The sequence below is a fragment of the Brachycentrus maculatus genome, unplaced genomic scaffold (genome assembly GCF_059751285.1).
Source record: "Brachycentrus maculatus isolate JH-2025_06_01 unplaced genomic scaffold, ASM5975128v1 h1tg000042l, whole genome shotgun sequence".
Classification (NCBI taxonomy): domain Eukaryota; kingdom Metazoa; phylum Arthropoda; class Insecta; order Trichoptera; family Brachycentridae; genus Brachycentrus; species Brachycentrus maculatus.
The window spans coordinates 251,814-269,652 of NW_028280796.1; the positions used below are offsets into that span (position 1 = coordinate 251,814).

General features: G+C 29.0%; 2 protein-coding genes across 7 annotated transcripts; one reads left to right on the forward strand and one right to left on the reverse strand.

Moving 5' to 3' along the window:
• Positions 1 to 975: 975 nt before the first annotated feature.
• On the reverse strand, positions 976 to 6,387 carry Echs1 (Enoyl-CoA hydratase, short chain 1). Its single transcript, XM_088277352.1, has 6 exons — positions 6,211 to 6,387; positions 5,216 to 5,392; positions 3,228 to 3,376; positions 2,426 to 2,630; positions 1,888 to 2,075; positions 976 to 1,230 (listed from the first exon to the last, which is right to left on the reverse strand). Exons 1-6 carry the CDS (start codon positions 6,317 to 6,319, stop codon positions 1,165 to 1,167), a joined length of 894 nt encoding a protein of 297 aa, XP_088133478.1. The 5' UTR covers positions 6,320 to 6,387; the 3' UTR covers positions 976 to 1,164.
• LOC148312349 (cancer-related nucleoside-triphosphatase homolog) lies at positions 5,540 to 12,986 on the forward strand. 6 transcript variants are annotated; one of them, XM_088277358.1, is made up of 5 exons: positions 5,540 to 5,736; positions 7,317 to 7,365; positions 7,839 to 8,101; positions 9,546 to 9,746; positions 12,859 to 12,986. In XM_088277358.1, exons 2-5 carry the CDS (start codon positions 7,317 to 7,319, stop codon positions 12,934 to 12,936), a joined length of 591 nt encoding a protein of 196 aa, XP_088133484.1. In that variant the 5' UTR covers positions 5,540 to 5,736; the 3' UTR covers positions 12,937 to 12,986. The 6 variants fall into 6 exon arrangements, with proteins under 6 accessions (XP_088133484.1, XP_088133485.1, XP_088133483.1 ...); XM_088277359.1 differs by lacking the exon at positions 5,540 to 5,736 and adding an exon at positions 5,849 to 6,142; XM_088277357.1 differs by lacking the exon at positions 5,540 to 5,736 and adding an exon at positions 6,329 to 6,465.
• Positions 12,987 to 17,839: the final 4,853 nt, after the last annotated feature.

A 17,839-nucleotide genomic window follows, 5' to 3' on the forward strand; every position in this document is an offset into this window, starting at 1 on the left:
AATTTTAAGTTGTGCATGTTTTCGGAATGCCTAGAAAATGTACTATAACCCAGCAAAAGAGGCATATTTTTAACTTAATAATTACCCGCTACAGGGCAGAAAGTGTTGTTTTTGCATTTTGAAGAAAAGTATTGTATAATTATTTTTTTTAAATATACTAAATATTTTTCAAATGGAGAAAAAACCTTCAGGTTTTACCATAAAAGATTTGTTGCACAGTTAAAAGTTCAATAAGTGGCTTGATATTTATTTTTAATACATTGTATTATATTTTTAAACTTTAAAATGTTCTCCTGAAAAATCAAGTTTTTTGATTTATGACATTCTTGAAAGGAGTGGGCGATATGTCATCTCCATTGGAAAAATTGAAATTGGATGGAGCAGTTCATGCTTGCTCTAAAGTGTGTACATTAACAAAGCCACATTCTATATTAATAAAAAAATCTCAATGTAACCAGAATTAGCCATTTATTTTACGTATTTTATAAAACATTTTATATAACTGGTAAGTAATTGCAGATAGTATTTCAATAATTTTAAAAATAATTTTTATCTTATGTATCATTGTGCACTTTGTAAGAATTACATTTTTTTTGTTTGTAAAATAGGTTTTTCAAAATATGTGAAGTCTTATTAAAAATCAATGTATACTGTTTTTAAAGTGAGATTAACTTAATTATTGCTTAGTTACATTAAAATAAAGGGTGGTAAATGATATTTATAGATTTTTGAAAATCGCACAAACCAAAAATGGAAAAAAATATTGGTTCTAAGTCAAATAACATAAACATTTTTTTTTCAATTACATGTTCGAATTTATATAGTTAAAATGAAAAATCTATGTATTAAACTGATTTTTAAAACATGTGATTTAAAACGGCAAAATGCAGAGTTTCAGGTCATATAAAAAATCATATATTTAAAAAGTCCATATTTACTGAAAAAGAAAAAGTTTAAAAATTAAAAAAAAATGTATTTTAAGAAATTAGACACTTTTTTATTTTATAAAATAACAGTTGACAGATCAGTTATCTGAGATAATTTGTGTGTTCAATATAGGTACTAAATAATTATTCAGCAGTATGAAGCATTAAAGTAGATATAAAAGTTTTTAACACTTAAAAATATAGGTTTATATTTTTTTCTTCATTCAAGGGTGCATTCTTAATTGCAAGTGAAGTTGGGGGGTCTCTTTTCAACAAAAGCGGTCATTCCTTCTTCACGGTCTTTCTGTAATATAAAAAGAAAAGGAAAAGAACATTATTATTATTTATTTATAAATATGTACATACATCATATTTTGTTATAATTGATTAAATGTGATGTAATACATTGTTTAAGTATATTATTATTGAAATAAAAATTAATATGGAACATAGAATCGTTTATATTAATTAGGGAACCAATCATTTAATACAAAATAAAACAATAATATTAGTTTGGGTTCTGTTATTATTAATTCGACATTTCCATGGAGCGCAGTTAATTTTATAGTGATTACACTATACCATATTCACACATACCAACATTTAAATAAAAATTATTGATATTATTAACAATTGAGCCATATGGTTTCATGTTAAAAATATTTTGCATTACAAAAAATATATCAAAAAGATGGAACAAATTAAATATAGCAGATTTTTATTTTTATATTTTAAAAGAGAAATATCTGTGTTTTTATTATTTACAAAATACTTTTATTTCATACTATTTCTGTGAGCCTAAGCAGCTCATTATTAGGAATAGGTATCAAATTGTGGTAGAGTGGGTTCGAACTGAGAAACTCTGACTTGAGAGTCCGCGACACTAACCACGGCACCACAACCCGACATAGAATATAAACATAACATCAAGAAAAGCACCAGCTATATGTCATATCATTACCGTGGCAAAGGTTCCGTGGAAAAGTTTCTTTTCAAACAGGAGTCCTTCTTGCAGTGTGGTCTCATACGCCCTGTTGACAGATTCCTTGCACATCTTCACAATCAACGGGGAGTGGGATCCAATCTTGTCTCCTAATTTGATGGTCTCTGCAAGTAACTGGTCTGCTGGGAAGACTTTGCTAACCAAACCTGAAAAAATGTATTAATATAAATGAAAAATAAAGAAATCATGAAGGGACAAATCTCTTGCATGTTTGTAAAGTTTCTTGAGAACTAAAAATATAAAAGAAGGGTGATTTTTTAAAATATTTTCATTATTGGTGTTTATGAATTATTGTGAAAAGTAATAAAACATAATTTAAACTAAAGGAAATGGGTTTGGTAATGGCATTCTATTAAAATATTTCAGAAATATATGTATTCCATGAATGAAATAGAAGGGTGAGTGATTGGCCAAGAGAATTCCCAATAAATACCGAAAGATTCCATGTAGAAATATGACGTAGAGGTTGCAATCACTGATATTTAACGGTTTATACCCATTGCTTGCGCTTCTTGTGCGGAGAAAAAGTTTCCAGTCAAGCAGATCTCCATTGCGCTGGACTTTCCAACGATTCTGGTCAACCTTTGGGTGCCGCCCGCTCCAGGAATGGTTCCAATGGCAATCTCTGGCTGTCCAAACTTGGCCTTGTCACCAGCGTAGATAATGTCACACATCATGGCTAGCTCGCATCCACCGCCGAGCTTCAATTAGAAAATACATAAAATGAATATATATTGGAAAAAAAACACTCTCCTTATCATCCATTGTTTACTTCGTGTAAACTTACTAAATTATGAAGTTTAATAATTTTACAAAACTTTAGTAGATTCCCAGGTTTATACTACAGAGAGCAGGGTTTAATATAGGCTGGGAAAAAAGCAGAATGCCTAATTGGTTTATTAGACTCTCGCAACTATAAAAAGTAATGTAAGGCTGAACTAGGGATAGTTGAAAAGATTAAGAGAAGTTGTTCAAGGTGGTATGGACATGAGGAGCGAACAGATGAGAGAATGACTAAGAAAGTATATTTGGCAAATGTGAATGGAAGAACGGAACGAGGAGGGCCAAAAAAGTCTTGACACAACTAGATCAATCAAAAGCTAAAATCTGTTCATGTCGAAAGTATACGTAAATTGAAGTGTATCTCAGGACAGACGAGTGTGGTGTTTCATATTTTCAACCTACCCCTGCAGAGAAACAGCGTGTTAGTAGTTGCTAATATAGCTCTGTAGTAGAAGCAATGAGTCTTCCAACCAATAAGAGTTCTTAATTAAATCTGTTGAAAATATTAAGCTTACGGCAAACCCATTAACGGCAGCAATAATAGGCTTGGAGCACTGAGCCACTTTCCCCCAGTGATTCAGGAAGTTTCCTCGTACGCAATCAGCATATGTATTATTTTGCATTTCTTTGATGTCAGCACCCGCAGCGAAGGCCTTTTCATTTCCTGAAAAGAACATTTTTAGGTAAATAAAAGTCATACAGCAAAATTACATTGGATAATCAATCATCAACTACAAAAGGACTTGTCTGTGATTATTTTTTTACACATTATTTTAGGTTCTCAAATAAGACTGTTTAAAATATGAAGAAGTAATTTTTATCGTTTAGTATTTGTATTTATACTGACTGAACCCATATATTATGTAACAGTATTTTTTTATAAAAAAAGTAATTTTCATTTTAGTTCCTCAAATAAAAAATAGTTCTATAAAATTTGGATTCTTAATTTTGAGACAAGATAATACATATTATTATCAACATAAAACTACAACATAGAATTTTGAGATATTGAAAAAGTTTGTGTTAATTAATAAAAACCATTCATCTTGCCATTTATGAGCTTGAAATAATATTTATACAAGTTATTTTTTTAATACAAGTGTCAATGATGAATAAGGATTACTAAAAACAGCTACACTTGGAAAAAATACTATTATCTAATTATAATATTAAAGAGCATAAAGTACTTCGCAAATAAATTGTTTGGAGCCAATTATTTCATTTTAATACGCTTTAATGTGTTCATTGATAATATTAAAAAAAAGTATTACATGAGCTTATTTTTATGCATATTGATAGTGAGCGTTTAAATAATGTAACACATTGCAAAGATTACAGGCTTTAAAATTTAGTTTCAGGGGCAGATAAAAACTGATAAAAATATATGTTGACTTAGAAACTGAGTGTAAGAGCTGATAAACTTTATTTACCTTGAATATTATGTTATTTTATGTTTAAAAATAGTCCAGAAAAAGATAATATGTAATACCATTTTAAATAATTACTACGGGCCACAAAACTTATATTCGGTAAATGGCTGCGTGGTGCCAGAAATTCAACATAAATTTCTTTGGACTGAATATTGACACCATAATAATTTTAGCGTTAACATAATAAGTTTAACGTGTGTTAACGATCAAGATAACACTGTATTTGTATGATGCAGTGCCCTATGCACCATTGGGGTGCGGATAAGGGTTCGAATGAAAAAAAAGAGAAAAAAAATTAAGCTTAAAACATGGCTAAATTATTTATTCTGCTTACATCTGTTGAAATAATTCGGAAGAAAAATACCCTTTTACATAATAAAATCTTTAATCTGGCGGGCGCTAAAATTTAACTAACTATATCTGTAAATTGCTCATGCTGCATATTGTAACAGTATTGTCATTTTAGGGCTTGTGTTTGAGAATGAGAGACGCCTAGTAAAAAAGTTTCTTTTGTAGTAATTTCATATTATATTAGTTTGTCATCTCCTTCAAAGTTTAATGGATAATTTATTATCTAATAGGTTTGTAATTTAAATATCTGTTAACATAATGAAAAGTGATAAAGCAAGTGTTTTGAATAAATTTTAAAAATACTGAATTGTGCTGTGAGGTGTAAATAACACAACTGATTTAAATGCAGTGATCAGATTGAAAAAAAAATTGCTTAGATAGCTTGCGAACAAACATTTCAGATGAAATTGGATAAAGCATGAAAAAAATAATAACAATGGCTAGGACACTTAGAGTAGAACAATTTATAATATGTATGAGTCAGTCATGAGTAATAATACCTTTATATAAATATTAGTACATTATAATTAAATTAAAGTAACGTTATCTAGGACAGAAGGACATATCACCTGAGGACGAGGAGAGCTGACCCCAGCAGTCTACAAGGACAATAAGCTGGGATGTGGCCAGGAAGAAGAAGAAGAATTAAAGGGGGGGGAATATAACTACATTTCAAATAATGTAGACACTAAGAATTAATGAAAAATGTGATTTTTACTGACCTGTAATAATTACAGCATTGATACTGGAATCTTTATCGAAGTGCTCAATGGCATTGCCAACTTCAGTCATCAACCCATTGTTTAAAGCGTTTAGTGCTTTGGGGCGGTTAAGTGTGATTAAGGCAATATTTTTCTTTTCCCCCGTAACTTCAGTCTTGATGAATTCAAAGCTAGGGGCTGAAATCAATGTTTAAAAATGTAATAAATTGTAATTAATAGGGCACAAATGAAATAAATAAGAACTACAAACGAACCATGGCAACACCAAATGATCATAGCATTCATTTCATTAAGTATTTGTGAATAGTGTAACTATTTGGTGTGGGTAGTTTATTTGTGTTTTATTTTATTTTATTATTTTAGTGTTGCCATAATAATTAAACCAGTGCTTTGAATTATTTTCCACTCTGTTTAGACAGACTAAACATAAATATATTTACGTTGCAAAGTGTAAAATAAAATCCATATTGAAACCTTTTTCTAAAAACAAAAACCGATCTTGGCCGGCTTATTGCAATAAGGTACCTACGAAGTTAAATAATATAACAATTATTACAGATACATAAAAAAAACTCATAAAGAGAATCTACACAACAATTTAAATTTACTACATTACAGAAAGATATGAAGAAGACTCCCAGAACTTGAACCTGGGCCCTTTTCATGTTGAGTGGAACAAATGTACGAAAAATGTATTAAAAATAATTATAGAGCTCACACCTCGAATAAAAACGGTCACTGAATTCATCTAGTGATGAAAGTGCTAAAATACTTTAAAATATGCAAGTAGGAACTAAATTGTTTAAGAAAATAACATTTCATAGGTTATGTTAAATGTCAAATCAGTAAAAGCAAATGTTTATATTTTTTATCACCCTGTAAGTGTATTCTTATCAAATCGTGTAAAGCCAACAAACATTTTGAGAGGTAGGTATATACCGGTTTGTTACAATTCAATATGCGAGAATAAATTATTACCAAAAATAATTCTCTACCTGTGCTATAATATTTGTTACGATTGAATGTAGCTGCTGGAATACATCTCGCTGTAGAACCTGCCAGAGATTTTCCTACAAGGATACGAATAATGGATGTGCTCGACATGTTTTATCAATTAGCGCGACTCGATCAACCAGACACAGTGCGACACGAACACTTACTGAATTTGAACTGTAACTTATAAAATCATATCATCCGCCGATAATTTTATTCAACAAACAAGAACTTTAGACCTGTGGACGTGGACACGCGTATGTATATGTATGCATGTAAAATACACGCACACATTCTAAATACACACGTAAATACTAGCTAACCTAATCTGAAAGTACCGGCTTTTAAAAAATAATAATGAAATCAAAGTAAAATCCAATGCTGGCGATGAATATAATAAACATATGGTAGTATAAAATTGAACCGTGATATTCTTATAAGAAAGATCAATAGCATATTCCAGTTAGAAACGTAATTACTTTTGACAGTTCAAATCAACGTGTCGCGTTCAGAAAATAAAATTTGACTTGACCAAACGTGACGTGTTACAAAAAATCAAATAATTGAAATTAAATTTACTGTGATGTCAGTCCATGTTCATTAATTTCATTAAAAAAAGTATTAAAATGTTTTCTTCTCAAGACATTTTTTACCACCAAAAGATAAATTTAAAATACTTTTCAGCGAAAATTGAACAAACCGTTTTTGATTTTTGTATTGATTTCAACTCAAGCATTTACTTTAGTATTAGAATGCAGCACAATGGAAAAAAACCTGTGTTATTTTAGTTTACTATTTATTCAATAATGTTTTGGTAACATTAATTAAATGTTTTTGAAATTAAATTTTATAGACTTAATACAGAATACGTTATCTACAATGGTTTTTACTTTTATTTGTGCATTTTGATACATAAGGCACCGAATTCTTGATTCTTTATAAAAAAAAGCACAAACCCTGTCTTTTTTGCACAGTATTTACAAAGAATGTTCAATTAAATCATTTAAAAATAGTATCGCAATCAAAACAACTTAATTAAATAAAATTTTTAATAATATTTCTAAATGTAGTGTATTCATAAAAATAATTTATTTTATTTTTATTTTAGATGGCGAAGGAAGTCATTAAAAATAAATTGATACTAACGGGTCCTCCTGGTAAGATAAAAAATAATTGATTCTCAATAGCAATAAAATTTATCATATTTAATTAATATTAATTTAAATCAGGCATAATTTTTAAAATGTAAATTTTTTTTTCACAGTAATAAATTACCTGCCTTATTTCTTATTCTTATTAAAATAAACCGTAACACTGCTCTATAACAGTATGTTCTTTAAGTCTGCCATTTAAGTTCAGTATTATATATTTATGAGAGGATAAAAAAATAAATAGAAAAATTAATACAGATATTTTATTGTTATTTGTTTTGTGTTTTTCCATAGTAATAAAATATAAAACTAAAAAAAATAAAGGAGTCGCTTCATACTTCCATAGAGTTTATTTTTATCCCTCTACCTACCTAAATACCTATTCCATGCCCTTACTGCACATTAGTATCTGCATGATAGAACAGTAAGGAAATGTTACTATGTGATACAGTTATTTTGAATTATTATGTACATTGCAGGTGTTGGCAAAACGACTATAGTGAAAAGCGTCAGTTCCCTACTTAGCAGTGCAAACATACCAATATTAGGTTTTTATACGGACGAAGTTAGAAAAAATGGGCATAGAATTGGATTTGACATTATAGGCCTGGATGGGACAAGAGGAAGACTGGCAAGGAGTGATGATTCTGGTGAACAGGTCCCAAATACACAATTCACAGTTGGAAAATATTCCGTACTTTTAAAAGAATTTGAATCTGTAGTCCAACCTATTTTTGATAAGGTGAGTTTTCCATTAATAAATGGTATTATCTAATAAGAGGAATATCTTATTTAATATACTTAACATAAAGATTTTTTTCAGTATTTTAAATGTAATGAGAAACAGCATTTTATTAGGTTGGCAACATATTGCATCATTATGAGTAAAATAGTACAATAATTGATTTGGACACTTGACTAGCGAAATTGAAAATATCGTAAAATAAATTAATATTATTTATGTATACTTAAAATATGTACTAAAAATATCAATTTTCTAAAACAAAAAGTAATATTTGACCTTGCAAAGGTATCGGATTTTACTAACAAATGGAATGATATGAGTTGTACTTACATTTTTTTGGTCTGTTTTGTTCTTCACTTTTTTCATTTAGCTTTATGTTCTTCAGTGCAGTTATTTCTTTTTCTAGCTTTATAATTTCACCAACGGTTTCATTATTGTCTAACTCTGCAATATGGTAAACATTAAGTGTATAAATGCCTAATTTTATTACTCTATTAGTATGCCAATAACTATGGCTTAAAATTACATCAAAGTAATATGTATATTAAACATCTAAATGTTATCAGTGCCTTTTTGCCATAGAAATTTTAATGGATTTTCCAATTGAAAAAAATAACTCAAAACTTATATTGAGAATATATTGAGAATCGAATAGTTTTTTTTTTAAATAAACAATTGATTTCCGACACCTTTCATTTACGAAAGACTACTGGATACATTGTAACTTTTACATTATTGAAACATTGTCAGGAGAATATACCTTTTATATCACTAATTTTTAATGCACTTGATTGCGAGCTATCTATGAATGCCATTTTGTAACTAACTACATACATTCTTTCCATCAAAATCTCGGCAAGACTGAGTTTTCCTCAAATAGATAATAAATTATCATAGTTTTTTCACTTGGTATTAATAGTTCTCAAACTTTATTAATTATATATATATATATATATATATATATATATATATATATATATATATATATATATATATATATATATATCTATTTAAGCAAATTGTATTTTGAGCTTTTGAAAAATGCACTGAAATTCATTGATTTCAAGGGAAAAAATTAATTAGGATGAAAAACACTATATTTATGAATTTTTTTCGGAAATATATTTTTTAAAGTAAAGAGAAATACATATTTGTGTTTTAATTATTTACACAAATATTTCAATTTCATACTATTTCCGTGAGCTTAAGCGGCTCATTATTAGAAATAGGTATCAAATTCTGATAGAGTGGGTTGGAACCGTGAAACTCTGACTTGAGAGTCCGCGACACTAACCACGGGACCACACACCGACACACAACCGGAAATTTTAAAGAGAGAGTTTGTAAAAAAAACCTCAAAAAAAGTTTCATTTTCGAATTTGCAAAACCGCAAATTATTATTAATTTCAATAAAATTATTTATGTATATTTTATTTTGCAGATAAAAACTTGTCCTGGAAGCATTATAATCATAGATGAAATTGGAAAGATGGAACTCTTTAGTAACATGTTTATTAACAATATAAATAAGATAATGAAATTGAATGACGTTATTTTACTGTCTACAATTCCAGTGGCCAGAGGAAGACCGATTCCATTAGTTGAGTCCATAAGGAATGCTAGAACTACATCTCTATTTACGGTAAATCATAAATATAATATATCTATACTTTGTCATGTTGGTAGAGGTCTAATTTTTACACATAGAGTCATAAAGGAATAAGTCAATATTAAAAAGAGATAAATTTCTGTAATAACTTTTATTTGATCACATATGAATGAGGTCTTCTATATTTTAGGTCACAGCATATATCATATCACAATTCAATAATCACCCATGATTTTATAATTTTTATTTACATATAATTCACCCTTACCACTCCTTTGTAGAGTGTGGCTTCAACATTGTATTTATTACGCCTACTTCAATGTCGATTTTGGCTCTACTTTATATGGCACAGTTCCTAAAATAATATAAATAAAAAAATAACACACTCTGTAATGTTCCGATAAAAAAACTAATTTAAGACCATTTTTTAATCTATCAATTATTAGTAATTGATTTATAAAATTGTTATTAAAAAAATAATAATTAAGGAGTGCTAAGAGTTGAGATAGCAACCTCAAACAATTTACTATATAACATATATTGTAGGACTTAAAGAAACATTACAGTTTTCATTTAGTGAACTAAAAAAAAAATTATCACAGAGTTTGTATGAATTCTGTGGGTAGTAATTTTTTAATTAATTTTTTTTATCATCAGAATGATGATATTGGAATAATATGTAAATAATATAATACTTTAAAATTATAAATTTGTACTTCAGTGTCATAAAATGAAAATCAATTTGACACATTTCACAGACCTTCCTTGTAATGTAAATCTTTTGTAAAATTTTATAGTGGCATTTATTAGTGGAATTGCATTTTATATAGTTTTGGCCGCATTTATTTTTATTTGACAAGCGACCGGGTTTCGTCTTTACTGACATCAGACTGGCGATGTCGGAAATGATAAAACCCGGTCTCTGGTCAAATAAAATAAATGTAGAAAAAAACTATTCACTTGTTATTTTATTACATAATATAATTTTGTATAATAAAACATTGCTCTTCACTCTATTTTCATAACCATTTTAAAGAGTCCACTATTTGTTGCATCGTCTCACAGATGATCACTTTCGAAGTAAAATATTATCAGTTCGGTTGATTGATGCTTAAGGACGGGAAGGGTATTTTCACCCTTTGCGCTGGCCTTATTTCAAAGTCAGAAAAGAAGGAATTATCCAAAGTTTTTATATTAGTATTAATATTATATATCAATCTCTTCGTTAAGGTCTTAACCATATGTACATAATTACCAAATCCCAACAGCCCGCAAGCGTAAAAATACCCATCCGAAATGTGTTAAATGGAACAAAAAAAAATTCCATGGCAAAAATGTTTAATTACGGTTTAACTTTATCCTTTATAATATGTATTGCATGAATGTTTACAAACTAAGTGGTCAGAGAAGTGATTTGATACAATATTCACAAGCATAATAGAAAAAGAAGTTAAATAAAACTAAAAATAACTACATAGAGAATTCAAATATATGTACAAAGTAATGCCAAATAAAAATAATAAATGTGGATATTTAAAAAAATAAAAATGCTACATAAACATATATGAAAGGGAATTAGATTAAAGATATTACAATTATAATAAGACAAGCCAAAAACCTTTTAATGTGGTCTTACAGATAAAGTTTAGAAATCCCAGGTTAAGATTTGTGCTGTTTTTACATCTGTATTGACATCATAATATGTATGTCCCAAAATTATTGACATCTCAACATAAATGAAGAAGAATATGGAAGTCTGAGTGTTTACAGGGCTTACAATCTGTTATAGGCTGGTTAATAGATCACAAAATTATACTTTCTAAACACATTTTTCTAAAACATTGAGTTAATCAAGTACGTAAAATAGTTTTTTTTATAATACTTGATGTATTTAACTGGTGATGATTTAATTAAATATGTAAAATAATTTTATTTAAGTCTCATAATATAATTATTTTTAAACCTCTTATTTGAATGATAAGTTCTATAAACAAATGATTTTTATGTATATTTTTTTCAATACAGTAAGGAAAATATTATTTATGCACATAAATAAAAATGCAAACAATTTAATAAAATATTTCCTTGTATATTTGGAATATCTAAATTGTATTACATTAATATTGTTTTATTTAGATAACGTGGATTTTTAGTGTTAATGTTTATGATACATAGCACAAAAAATAGATATATCACAGGCTTTCAAAACATTATAAAATACTATATAATTGCACGTAATATATATTAACAAAAAAATGTGTCTAAATTATCCGAAACTATTAATTAAGGTGATGAGACATTATCTCATTGTTCGTGTCATTTTATAAGAAACACAATATTTCAACAGCAGACGTTCAATTTACTGAGATTGGTAGAAAAAATACTGACAAATAATTCAATGTTTTGGTAATCTAAAAATGTCAAAAAGATTATACTAAATCAAGCAAGTCTTGAGCGTAGTAAATCGCTTAAAATCAGAGGCTTGCAGCCCGGTTTCCTTTTCCATCACGTATAAAGCACAATTTAGTTCAAATATAAATTATTCTCAAAGAGTAATTGTCACAGATCCGAGAGCAAACTTTCATGATGCTCACTTTACAAACATAAGAGATTGAACTGAGGTGTTTCATAATTATGTCAATATTTTATTTATTGTTTCGGCATTCACTTTGTGCTAAGACATGATGAAAGTGTAAAAGAAACACTTGTTTCAGTTTATATTTAGACCTGAAGGTAGAAGCATAGCTTCCGAAACTAGCCGTCATAATAAAATAAACTCAAGTGGTAAAAAAGTGTTTCTTTTACAATTTCATTGTGTCAATATGCTCCATTTAATACATGTGATAATTGAAAAATAAACTCATGTGCGAAGATATCTTCAAGTTGCTGAAAAATACTATAGTTGAACATTGGTCAGAAACATCTCAGTTAAACCTTCACCAAGTAGCAGTTTATATTTTTATATTGATTATACAAATATGGGGCAGTATTATATTAAACAGTCTTATAGCCATAAGCAAATAATCTCTACACAACCAAATATTTTAATCTATGCTAAACCAAGACTGTGGGAGTCAGTTTAATCTATCCATTTTCATCACAAAAATCATACATAATTAATTGATTAATGTCATTTATTTTACAGATTGATATATCAAACAGAGAGAAAATGCCTTCTTTATTACTGGAAACTATCAAGAAATTGCAACAGTCAAAACAATAATTTCAATAAAACATTTTTTTAAATATAAAAATAAAATTTGTTATAATTCATTGTTTTTTCTTTTCTTTTAATAAATTAAAAAAATTAATGGGGTATGCATATAATGTATATAATGCTGATTTTTAACTTGCAAAGTGTATATGGATCCAAAAACGCCCTCAGGTAACAAAATGATATGTGTTTATAAGAAATAAGCAGATATTGCTTCATATTTTTTACATGCATATCAACAAAATTGTTTTTTATTCAATACCTTCATTGTATCCAAATTTCTTACAAGTTTTCATAAGTTTTGTTTCATAATTTGTGATGTTAACTTTTGTTAAAATTTGTATAATTTTGTTTTAGCAATGCCGATGGTTGAAAAACTAACTGCTTTAAGTTAAAATCAGTTTTATCATTATATGTATTTTGATTCAGAATATACAATAGTTTTAATTAATCTAATATATTGTGAAGATAAAACTTCTAACAGATTAAACTAACCCAGAGACAACCTATATGTATTTATAATGTGTAACACGTACCCGTGTATGTAACGCAAAATAATATTTTAGTTACTTAAAAGCATTAGCAAATATATGCCATATCAATTAATTATGAACACAGAAATGAGCAATTCATTAGGCTTTAACATAATTATAACAATAACATATATACAATATAAATATAAAACTAAGTATTATACGGGATGTAATCCCAATAACAGATGCTTACAATTCAAGTCAAAAATTTTCTTCGAAATTGAAGTGTAGTGTATGAGTCAATGTGAAAACATATTTACGACAAAAACTCTTAAACGTCGTCATCAAATTGTCCAGGTACAACTGGCAATTCGGGACAGTCATACATTGATAATGTGGGTTTAGCATGGATGTCGGATGGGACAAACCCCCCTGCGTCGCGTATCTTTGAAACAAAATTCTCCCAAATTATTGGTAAATCTGGCCATGCAGGGTCTCTGCACGACGGATCCCAATAATCTTCAGTGTCCCATTCCTCTTCTTCCTCATCGTAATGATCTGTTGAAATAACATGCATATAAATGAAGAAGTGAAGACAATAAATAATTACTCATCCTAGAATTATATTATTTATTGATTCGGCATTAACTTTGTAGAATGACATGATTATTTTAATTAAATTAAACACTTGAATAATCCACTGAATTGAGTTTTATTTTTATTTACGACTAGTTTCGAAAACGACATTTGTTTTCATCTTCTGGTACAAATTAAAACTAACGAATAAAAATATATTTAGGTGTATATATAGGTTTAAAAATATAGGTAGGGGGGGTTAAGGAACAACATTTTTTGTAAAAGGAAACATTGATAATAATGGTGACATATTTTGAAACAGTATATTATTAATTATTGTTTTATCTGAATTTAAATTATCCTAGAATTACATCGGCACCTGATATAGAATATGAATAATATAATATGTAATATATTAACCACTTAATGCTTTTGAACGAGTCACGCTCGCGCGCTAAATGCGTTCCAATTTCTGCTAGCCCGAGTGACGCTCGCCGGTTTCGACACGCAGCGTTCTATTTTTAGCTTACACGAGTAACGCCCGTGAGAGTTAGCGATGTATTTTGCGCAGTTAGAATTTGCCTGCAGTTGAGATCGGTCGTGTTTTTGAGCTGCTTATTTCGTTTTTACTATATTGTTTTCACATTTTCGTGTATGTATGAATACATCGTTAAAAAAAAAAAACATTTATCATATCGTATCAATTTGAATTTGAATTTTTTTTCAAATAAGATCCCAAATGGAGAGTAATAGTGAATATGAAGATATTGATAGTGAATATGAAAATATTGATATTGAACATTCCGAAAGTGATTCCTCTTCGTCAATTTCGAGTTCCGCATCAGAAGAAGCACATCCCAGCCGGCCTCTTGATTTAGATGAATGGACAGAGATCGACATCCAAGCAGACACACCAGGATCAACAGCCCCATTTGAATTTACAGAAATATCATGTATAAATGAGGAAATTTTATCATTCACTCAACCATATGAATTTTTCAATTACTTTTTTGACGATGAATTAGTACAAAATATTGTAGACGAGACAAATTTGTATTTTACGCAAATGCAAAGAGCGAGATCATCAACCTCTTCAAGTGTACAAAATCAATGGCGTACAAGCATATCAGAGATGCGAACTTTTTTCGCAATTGTCTTGACAATGAGTATAGTGTATAAACCAGAAGAAAAATTATATTGGGCGAAGAGAAACTCCATTATAACTCCATTTTTTACTAAAGTGATGTCTCATAGAAGATTTGTTATGCTAAAAAGATACCTCCACTTTTCAGACAATGAAAAATATAATTCTGCTACTCATCTACAACCTAAACTGAATAAAATTTGGCCTGTATACTCACATCTAAACAATAAATTTCAACAAGCATATAAACCTCAGCGGAATATAACGATTGACGAAAGTTTGATGCTTTATAAAGGAAAATTGGGCTGGATACAGTATATGCCTTTGAAACGTGCCCGATTTGGAATCAAGAGTTATTTTTTATGCGAGTCAAAATCAGGATATATATGGTCATCTCTTATATATACAGGAAAGGGAACAATTATTGGTGACTCTCAGTACAAGCATTTACCCATGTCAACACAAATTGTAATGAATCTGATAAAACCACTGCTGAATAAAGGTCATTGTCTAACCATTGATAATTTTTATACGTCTGTTCAATTAGCAGATCTCCTTATCTTACATCAGACTGATACATATGGAACTATGAGGCAAAACAGGAAAGGCATTCCAAAGAAGATATTGTATCCAAAGAAAACTAAGCGAGGATTTATATCTGCTTATCGGTTAGGAAAAGTGATGGTCATGAGGTGGAAGGATAAACGAGATGTATTCTTTCTTTCCACCATACATGGTGCGAATTCTGTAGAAATTGTTAAAAGGAATAACAGAATAAGCAAGCCTAAAGTGGCAGTAGATTACAATTTTACTATGGGAGGGGTTGATAGAGTAGACCAACATATTTCTAATTATCCAGTGACACGAAAACGGGGGAAAAAATATTATAAAAAAATGTTTTTTCACCTCATGGAACAGGCGCTTTGGAATGCTTTTGTTTTATATCAAAAAAAGGGCTCATCTATGACACATTTAGAATTTCGATTACAACTCATAGATGAGTACATAGAAAACTACCATAACCCGGAATATGCGTCAAAAGGCGGACGACCAAGCACAAATCCAAATGCAAATCCATTGCGCCTGACAGAACGTCACTTTTTAGAGCCGATACCAACAACAGAAAAAAAAACATCACCCACAAAAAGATGCATCGTGTGCTGCTCGAAAAAAAACGAGACTGGAAAACGTATACGTCGGGAAAGTCGATACTATTGTCCTGATTGTAATGTCGGTCTATGTTTAACACCATGCTTTAAAATCTATCACACTAAATTGAATTATTAATTTTTCTTAATTTAAAAAAAATAAATATGCTTAAATTGTTATATTTTAATTTAAAAATGTATAAACTTTGAATAAAACATTTAAAAAAACCTGATTTTTTTTTTTAAACTTAGTATAAAAAAACCCTAGCATTAAGTGGTTAATACATGAAACAAATTAATTATTATACTTTTATGTATTTATAAAAAATAAAAAAATCTTTTTCTTATTACAGGGAAGTATGACAATTCTCCATTGAAAAAAAAGCATTTACTAAAAAATAGAGCAGAATTGTGAAAGAAACAGCAATTTGCAAATAAATTAATTGTGAGGTATTTCATCGAGTGATACTTGAATGTAATATACTGAACATACTTTTTTAAAAATAAGTAAGTGTAATAATAATAAAGTAACTTACATTCGGCTTCTGGTAACTCTTTGTCCGAAATTGGTGACAATGATCTGTAACTATTCAGATCCCATTTACTGTAAATAATATAAAAAAATTATCAACCAGTTCCATTTCTACCAGTTTGGTATTAAAACCATTTGTTTTTTTATTTAATGAAAAATGTGAAATAATATAAAAAGTCATGTGTCCTACCCAAGCAACTCTCTTAAATAATTCTTAATCGAGTTTTAATACAGAATTTACTGAGAATAAATAAATGGTTAAAATTTCAGTCTGGCAATTGGTATTGGTTAATTTATTAGTGTAGTAAGTGTCTTTACAGCTAAGGAGTTAAAGTACTTAACCGGAGATAGGAAAATTCAGGCTAGAATCTAAAATTGAGCACAACAAAAAATTCTTCCCTTACTTCTCAAACTCCATGTGGCATAAACATTATTTAACAAGAGAGTACATAATATTTTTAAAAAAATGTAACTTTTAATTCTATTTTTATATTAATCGTTAAAATCCAATTACAAACCCTCGGGGAAAAATATCAATACTATTTATTAGCTTTCATTTGAATTTTGGGTAGTGCATAAAAGACATTCCATGGTTATCCATCGGAATACTAGACTGCTTAACCAATTCACTCATTTTTTGGTAAATTTTATTGGTGATACTTTCTTAATTTCCTTCCCTTCCCTTACGGTGCTAAAAACTCCCGCGCGTTCCGGTGATATGTATTTTGTACACTGTATGAAAATGTGGTTTAAAAATGGGAAAATGTGAATATTCCTAAATGTTGCTTTTATTGACCATAGTTGAAGTTGAAATGTAACAATTTTGAAATGTTAGCTCTAGTATTATCTGAAAACGAGAAAAAAATACATCGCAAATTACCGCAACCGTTGGTGTAGCGACACGACTGTCACGCAAGACGATCTGCGTGCTACTAGCCTAGTAAACATGTTACGACATGCGTGTATACTTACAAAGCACGCCACACGCGCACATATGTTTGTGTATTGGTGATTTTATTCCCAATTTTTACACAAATTA